The sequence below is a fragment of the Triticum urartu genome, chromosome 4A (assembly GCF_056163025.1).
Source record: "Triticum urartu cultivar PI428250 chromosome 4A, HENAU_Tu73, whole genome shotgun sequence".
In the NCBI taxonomy this organism is placed as follows: domain Eukaryota; kingdom Viridiplantae; phylum Streptophyta; class Magnoliopsida; order Poales; family Poaceae; genus Triticum; species Triticum urartu.
The window spans coordinates 12,674,881-12,683,174 of NC_141876.1; the positions used below are offsets into that span (position 1 = coordinate 12,674,881).

The window sequence follows — 8,294 nt, forward strand, 5'->3', positions numbered from 1 at the left end:
GCCCGTTCCTTCATTTTCCTCAAATCTCGTTGCCGCGTGATGTTAGACCTAGTAACCAAGGACCGTCCCATGCATCGCACTCAGCTGGAACCACAACATGCATGCACACATGGCCACATATTAGTCTACACGGCAGGGATGCATGGTTCGGGGGTTGGCACAAGTGTCGCGGGTCATGTGTCTAGGTGCTACTCCACTTGGGTCTAAACAGCGGGGGTGCATGGTTTGGATCTAGCTACCGAGAGGTAACGCGCCCGGTTTGTGCCTAGGCGGTGCATCACGGGACCTGGCATGGTCTCATCATATGACCCATGAAGGGTATGGTCAAACACCGAGAGGGGCATGCATAAACCCTCACGCGGGGTAAGTGTAAACGAGGCCAGATCGCATGTTGGATCTAGCCAATGGGAGGGAACAAGTCCGTCATGCGGACGGTGTGTGGGGCTCATTCCTTCACTTTCCTCAAAATTTGGTGCCGCTTCATGTGGGCCCTAACCACAAAGGTCCGTCCCGTGCATCACACTCACCTGGACCCACACCGTGCAAGCACACTTGGCCACGTAGACACACACTGATAAACCTTGACAATAGCTAGGGTTTAATAATTATCCATTCCTTTTACCTAATTGGTACAACATAGCCAACGATGAACAAAAAAGCTAGATGCCATGTGAAATTAAATGTGCCAACTGTCCCTTCTAGTATTTTTTTCAGTAGTTCTCCCTTCTAGTATTTAGTAGTGCTGCGCAAAACAAAAAAATGTCCCTCCTATTTTGCTGTTTTTAACACACTATTTGGTGCTCGGTTTATGTTGCCACGTTTGTGGACTGACATTGTGCACTTTTTCTTTTGCTTAGTTGGTTGATTGGTTGGTTCGGGCAAATCTCTGGGTGTGCACGATGCCGTATACGTGCATGTTTCTACCTAAATTTCAAAAGTGACGAATTGTGCGCGGCCTTGACCTCTCTCTCCCAAACAAATTGAATTTTCACTCCCTAAATCTTGCTCCCGCCTCCATCGTTCGATCACCTCTGCCTATCCACCCATGTCTTCGTCGCCGCCCACTACTCGCCGCCGCCAAAAAGCCCACATTCTTGCCGGTGAGGATGATCCTACCTGTCGGGGGAGGGTGCGTGGCTGGTGCACTCCGTGCGGCGGATGTGGACCCCATGAAAGAACTGGTCGACAAGGATGTCGTCGCCGCCGATTCACAGCCGCAGCTGGTCCAACACTGCACCAACGACGCCGAATCGGTTAGTGTCTGCAGATATTAACCCTAGAATTTTCCTTCTCGAGGTTAACCCTAGAAATTGCTCTCTTGTTATTCCTCGCTATTCGTATAGACAATCGTACTGTTCACTTTTTTTTGATTAATCGTACGGTTATCAGTCCTAGGGTTTGCAAATTTAGATGAATGGATCATTTGTATTCCATTTTATGCCTGTCTTTCATATAACCAAAGTTTTAGGAAACCAATACAAAGAAAAAACAATCCATTTATGCCTGCCTTTGATATAATGTACAATTCGCTGGCATGAGATTTTTCTTTCTTCTAATACCAGATTGCAGATTTGGAAGAATGGGAGAACTACCTACAGCTGAGGGAAGCTTTCAGAAAGAAAATCTTCAAGTGGCTCATGGTTGCAAAGATTGTGTACCGGCGTAACGGTCGCTATAAATGCCTGTTCTGCAGGAAAGAGAACCAACATTCCAAAACCACAACAATTGCAGCTTACAGAAAGAGGTGGCATCTTAAGGAAAAACCTGCTGAGTTGGCCAACAAATTGGGGAGGGTGAAGACCTAAAAGCATATAGTCATGTTTGTTTTTTGTGTTCTATCGACACCAAATGTAAAAAATATGGGCACACATGAACAAGTATCAATCTTTATCTCCTTCGACGATCAGTGCCACATTGGCCACCATGAACAAGTGTTGATCTCATTGGACTTACATCCTGGCAAAATTCAGTGTCATTCTGAACCTGCTTCATGGGAGGCCTTTCGGGACGGGAAGGGTCCGTCTCGAAGCATGTTTTTGTCGACATCCTTGAAGTGGACCAACAACCTTGTACCAACATGACTAGCATCATTGCCAAGTTTTGTAGCTTTTTGACGTTGTAAGGATTATCTAGGGCTTTCATGTCGCTAAATCATATAATACTTACGTTTTTTTTCTGCACCTATTTTTTTCTGTGCTCGAGGGTGGGCTGCCATGCATGCGTGTCATTGGGCTGTGTAAAGAAGCCCACCCGTTGGACCGAGCGATGTCCGCCGCCGTTGCATGCGCCCGAGCGAGCCTACATTGCATGTGGTTGCATGCATGCGTCCGCTTCAGCCTATGTTGCATGCGTGCACATACGCGAAGGAGCACGCGCCGTAGAGCCGTCCCCGGTTGACCCGACCGATGGCATATAGGGCAGCACTTAAACTTCGCATTTTGATTCACACTACAGTTTCCCACGCGTGCACACTCCTGATGCCGCGGTGGGTGGGAAATTTGTTCACATTTGACCCCATTACTGCCACGGTGGCTATTTAAGCCACCTATCATGTTCCTCTTCCTCTCACACCCTTCATCCATCTCCCATACTCTCCCACCTGCATTTTGCGCCTGCCCTTCTTCTTCTTCACCATAAACAGCCCCAAGAACCAGCCCGCCGCAGCCATGCAGTACACCGGGCCAACCTACCGCTTCCCCCCCACCGTGCCGGAGATGCTCTACCTAGCCGGGATGTACGTCGAGAGAACCCTTAGTGTGTGGGCGATGTCAAGGTGGAGGGGCGTAATGGGGTTCACCGACTTCTTCCTTGGGGCCGGCTACGGGCACCTCCCTCGGGGATCTCCAAGGATGTACCGAGTCGAGGAGGTCGTCCACAACGGGGTTGTGGTTGCTATCCTTGCCCACTTCACCAACCCCTTCGACGCGTTCTACCTCCTCGGCCACGTGTTCTGGTGTGGCTGTGAGTTCATAGCTTTCACCACCCATAACATCTTCATGGACTACGACAACGTCTTCCCCACCGACGAGCGCATGCACACTCTGCCGTACCCCATCAACAACACCGCGGAGGAGCAGTGAAGGGTGCCCAGAGGAGGAGCAAGGAGGAGCCTGGTGGAGAAGTGGAGGCCATCTCTTTATCTATGTATCTTTTTTAGCTAAAAAATCTATCTATATATATTTCTCTTGCTGTTATTTAAGTTGTAAGCGTACTATTAATTCATGTTGTGGGCTTTGGTTGGCCCGAATTATCTATATTTATTATACAAAGTTTTACAGTGGTTGGGATTTTTAGGAATCGTTTTAATCTCTGGCATTTTAGTCATAGGAAAAAATGTCTAAAAAAAGTCATAGGAAGAAAACAATCACGCGCCACCCCTCTCATCCAATGCAGAACTGCCGCCGCCATCGTCATTCCCCTCACCCATCGCCATTACAACCGCGACATCTCCTCCCTCTCCTTCTCCTCCTTCTCGCGGCCGCAACTTTGCTCGTCTCCTCTTCCACATCCCACCCCCTTCTTCCATCCATGCAAGAACTTCGATGGAGGAGCAGATCGCCAGCGGCGAGAACGCCGACTTCATGGGGATCGCCGGTGGCGACCAGGTCAAGATGGCTAGGTTGATGGAGATCCGTTCTTGGTTTAACAACATAAGGCAGCTGAACTGGACGGCAATGGCCACTTTGAGGGAAATGACATCCAGGGAGAAGAAAAAGCTTTCCCCCGCCCGCATAACCGAGGCACGACATCGAGATCCTCCTGTGGGCGATGGAGTAGGCCAATTCGTCCAGCCCGTGGGACACGCGCAGGTGGTGGGTGAGGGAATCCTGGATTAGGGGGTCTCCGGACAGCCGGACTATCTCCACTGGCCGGACTGTTAGACTATGAAGATACAATATTGAAGACTTCGTCTCGTGTCCGGATGGGACTCTACTTGGCGTGGAAGGCAAGCTAGGCAATGCGTATATGGATATCTCCTCCTTTGTAACCGACCTTGTGTAACCCTAACCCTCTCCGGTGTCTATATAAACCGAAGGGTTTTAGTCCGTAGGACAACAATCACAACATACAATCATACCATAGGCTAGCTTCTAGGGTTTTAGCCTCTCTGATCTCGTGGTAGATCTACTCGTGTACTACCCATATCATCAATATTAATCAAGCAGGACGTAGGGTTTTACCTCCATCAAGAGGGCCCGAACCTGGGTAAAACATCGTGTCCCCTGCCTCCTGTTACCATCCGGCCTAGACGCACAGTTCGGGACCCCCTACCCGAGATCCGCCGGTTTTGACACCGACATTGGTGCTTTCATTGAGAGTTCCTCTGTGTCGTCGCCGTTAGGCTTGATGGCTCCTACTATCATCGATAGCGATGCGGTCCAGGGTGAGACTTTTCTCCCCGGATAGATCTTCGTATTCGGCGTCTTTGCACTGCGGGCTAATTCGCTTGGCCACCTGGAGCAGATTGAAAGCTACGCCCCTGGCCATCAGGTCAGATTTGGAAGTTTGAACTACACGGCCGACATCCGCGGAGACTTGATCTTCGACGGATTCGAGCCATAGACGGGCGCGCCGCACTGTCGCGATGGGTATGACCTAGCTCTGCTGCCGAACAGTACCCCAGAGGCTGCGCCCGCATCACCTCCGACCCTTAGTTCGGAGCCAACTGCGCCAATCAAGGATGGGTGGTGAGACACCGCCTAAGGGACTGCAGTCTCAACGACGATCAAGCCGAACACCTGCCTAAGAGCATCTCCAACAGTCGCGTAACGCGCCACGCGCTAAAAGTCATGATACAGCGCCGGGTTAGCCAGCTTTTGCGCGCAGCGGTGCACTGGCTCCAGCGGCCGCCGCAAATTAAAGCGTGCCCACGCCGCTCCAGCAGGCGCGCTATATTTCAGTTTTTTCTACTACATATTTGGTTTTGTAGATAGTTCTCCTACTACATATTTGATTTCATAGATAGTTCTCCTACTTCTACTCGTCCGACTCGGACTCTGTCTCAGTGATGTCCTCCTCCGACGTCGGAGCGTAGGCGTCAAGGAACCGCTCGTCTCGGAGTTCCAGGAGGACGCATCTCCTAGCGCTTGGTTGTATTTAGCGACCGCCTTCCGCGTTCGCTTGTCCTCGCGATAGTCGGCTCGCTCCTCTCTCCTGTTCGCCCTCCTCGCCCTCCTCTGGGCGAAGAACTGTTCCTCATTGGTGTCTTCCGGGAAGCGATGACTCCACAGTGCCATGGCTTGCTCGTCCATCTCGGCCAGCGTGAGACGATGCTCCCACCTCCGATGCTTGCGATGATCCTCGTCAGTGAGAAGCCACGGGAAAGGCGCCAACTCCTGTGCACACTCCCGCGTCGCCACGTCGGCGAAGTTCATGTCCTGACGGGACCGCAGGAGGCGCCACGCTGCAGCGTCGTATGCGCGGGCGCCCTGCTGGGCGGTGTCGAAAGTTCCGAGACGGAGCCGCATGCCGCTGCCCGACTGAATCTCGGTGGAGTAGGTGCCGGACGGACGCACGCGGACGCCGCGGTAGCCCGTACCTCCCCGGCGCCGAGGCGGCATTGTGGCGCGGTGGTGGCGAGTCGGCGGCAGAGCGCGGCAGGGGGCGATGGAGAGACGGAGAGAGCGGCAAAGGGCGATGGAGAGAGTGGCGGAGGCGCTGCAATTTATAGGCGCGCCGGACGCGGCGCGTCAAATGTAGCGCGCGAGCGGCCGCCTTTTCCCCCCGCGCGCAATCGTTTCCCGCGCACGCTAGTTTCACGCCACCGCTGGAGTGCGCGTAAACGTCCCGCGCGCGCTATAAAGCCAATTTACCGCGCGCGCGTCTTTTGGCGCGGCTATTGGAGATGCTCTAACCCCCTGCGTAGCCCGTGACTCCAAAGTGTCGGACTCTTTCCCGGACTCCGAACCATCCGCGCCTCTGCCAATCGAATTCGATTGGGCGCCGATCATGGAATTCACCGCCGCGGATATCTTTCAGCACTCGCCCTTCGGCGACATTCTGAATTCACTAAGGTCTCTCTCTTTGTCAGGAGAGCCCTGGCCGGATTATGACCAACAGGATTGGGTTGCGGACGACGAAGAAATTCGATGCCCACCCACCACGCACTTAATAGCCACTGTCGATGACTCAACCGACATGCTCGACTTCGACTCCGAAGACATCGACGGTATGGACGATGATGCGGGAGGCGAGGAGGAACCACCGCCCACAGGGCGCTGGATGTCCACTTCATCATATGACGTATACATGGTGGACACACCAAAAGAAGACGACGACGAGGAACAGAAGGACGCACCGAAGGCTTGTTCCCTCGAGAAGCAGTCAAAGCGGCGGCGCAAGCGCCGCCCCAGATCCCGCCTCGGCAGAAATAATGATCATACAGACCCAGCATTGGAGCAGGGCGAACCACTGCCGGACCACGGCAATACGGGGAATCAAATCGAACAAACCAATTCTGTCAAAGATAATAGTCCGGACGACATAACGCCGGACAGGCACCCGGAGCAGCAGAATGCCCGTCAAAGGCTTGTTGCCACTGCGAGGAGTCTGAAAAAGCAGAAGCAAAGGCTCAAAGCTGCGCAGGACACACTCCAAATCAGATGGAGTAAAGTACTCAACACAGCAGCGAAGTACGGCGACAATCGCCCCACCAAGAGCTACCCAAAGCGGAAGTTGCTACCTGAATTCGATGAGGAGGCCTCAGACCCCCCACAACCAAAAATCAAAACAGCCACCTGGTCGGATAGACGACCTCACGGCCAACATAGAGCGGCAAAAAATACCACTCACAAGACAATACGCGATCCACGCGAGGGCTCGCACCAAAAGGACGTCGCAACCAGATCCATCTATGGACCACGCAAGCGCGCCCCAGCATACCATGTAACACAACAAACATTCGAACAATGCAGTACACCCAGATACAGGGGTGCCACACACCCCCTATGTTTAACCGATGAGGTGCTGGACCATGAATTTCCAGAGGGATTCAAACCCATAAACATAGAGGCATACGATGGAACAACTGACCCTGGGGTCTGGATTGAGGACTATATCCTCCATATCCATATGGCTCGAGGAGATGATCTCCATGCCATTAAGTACTTACCCCTCAAGCTCAAAGGGTCAGCTCGTCACTGGCTTAAAGGCCTCCCCGAAAACTCCATTGGAAGCTGGGAAGAGCTCGAAGACGCTTTTCGGGTAAATTTTCAAGGGACTTATGTCCGACCTCCGGACGCGGACGATTTGAGTCATATAACTCAACAGCCCGGAGAGTCAGCCCGAAAACTTTGGAACAGGTTTCTTACTAAAAAGAACCAAATTGTCGACTGTCCGGACGCCGAAGCCTTGGCAGCTTTTAAGCATAGCGTCCATGACGAATGGCTTGCCAGACACCTCGGTCAAGAAAAGCCGAGAACAATGGCAGCATTAACAAGCCTCATGACCCGCTTTTGTGCGGGTGAGGACAGCTGGCTAGCCAGATACAACACCAGCGACCCCAGTACATCTGAAGTTAGAGATGGAAACGGGAAATCACGGCGCAACAGCAATAACAAATGCAGGAATAAAGAAGACAACACGAAGAGCACGGCAGTAAACGTCGGATTCAAAAGCTCTCGGCTAGATCAGCAAAAGTCGCCCTCTAAAGGCGCCAGAGACGAACTGTCCAACCTAAACAAAATTCTGTACCAAATATGTCAGATCCATAGCACCCCTGGTAAACCTGCTAATCATACCCACAGAGAATGTTGGGTCTTCAAGCAGTCCGACAAGCTCAACGCCGTACACAAGGGGGAGGATACACCAAGCGAAGACGAGGATGAGCCTCTCAAGCAAGACACTGGGGAACAAAAGAAATCCCCCCCAGAGGTCAAAATAGTAAACGTGTTACACATGATCAAGGGAAGAAACAAAATGGCACTCCCAGAAAAATATGCCCAAGGGCCTATCACCGCGGAGTCCTACCACTGGTCGCCTCAACCGATCACTTTCGACCATCGTGATTACTCAGCAAGTATCCACCGTGCAGGATGGGCTGCCTTGGTATTAGACCCAATAATTGATGGATACCACTTCACACGAGTCCTGATGGACGGTGGCAGCAGTCTAAACCTGATATATCAGGATACAATCCGCGAAATGGGGATAGACCCAACAAAAATTTTCCATAGCAATACTACCTTTAAAGGTGTAACGCCAGGACCAGGGGATCATTGCATGGTCTCCCTGCTACTAAAAGTTATATTCGGCTTCCCCGATAACTTCCGTAGCAAACATTTAACCTTCCACAT

At 52.1% G+C, this 8,294-nt stretch overlaps 1 protein-coding gene across 1 annotated transcript; it reads right to left on the reverse strand.

Annotated features, from left to right (window-relative positions):
• Positions 1 to 4,700: 4,700 nt before the first annotated feature.
• On the reverse strand, positions 4,701 to 5,561 carry LOC147974428 (uncharacterized). The gene is made up of 2 exons (XM_087520042.1): positions 5,106 to 5,561; positions 4,701 to 4,781 (listed from the first exon to the last, which is right to left on the reverse strand). Exons 1-2 carry the CDS (start codon positions 5,559 to 5,561, stop codon positions 4,701 to 4,703), a joined length of 537 nt encoding a protein of 178 aa, XP_087376168.1.
• Positions 5,562 to 8,294: the final 2,733 nt, after the last annotated feature.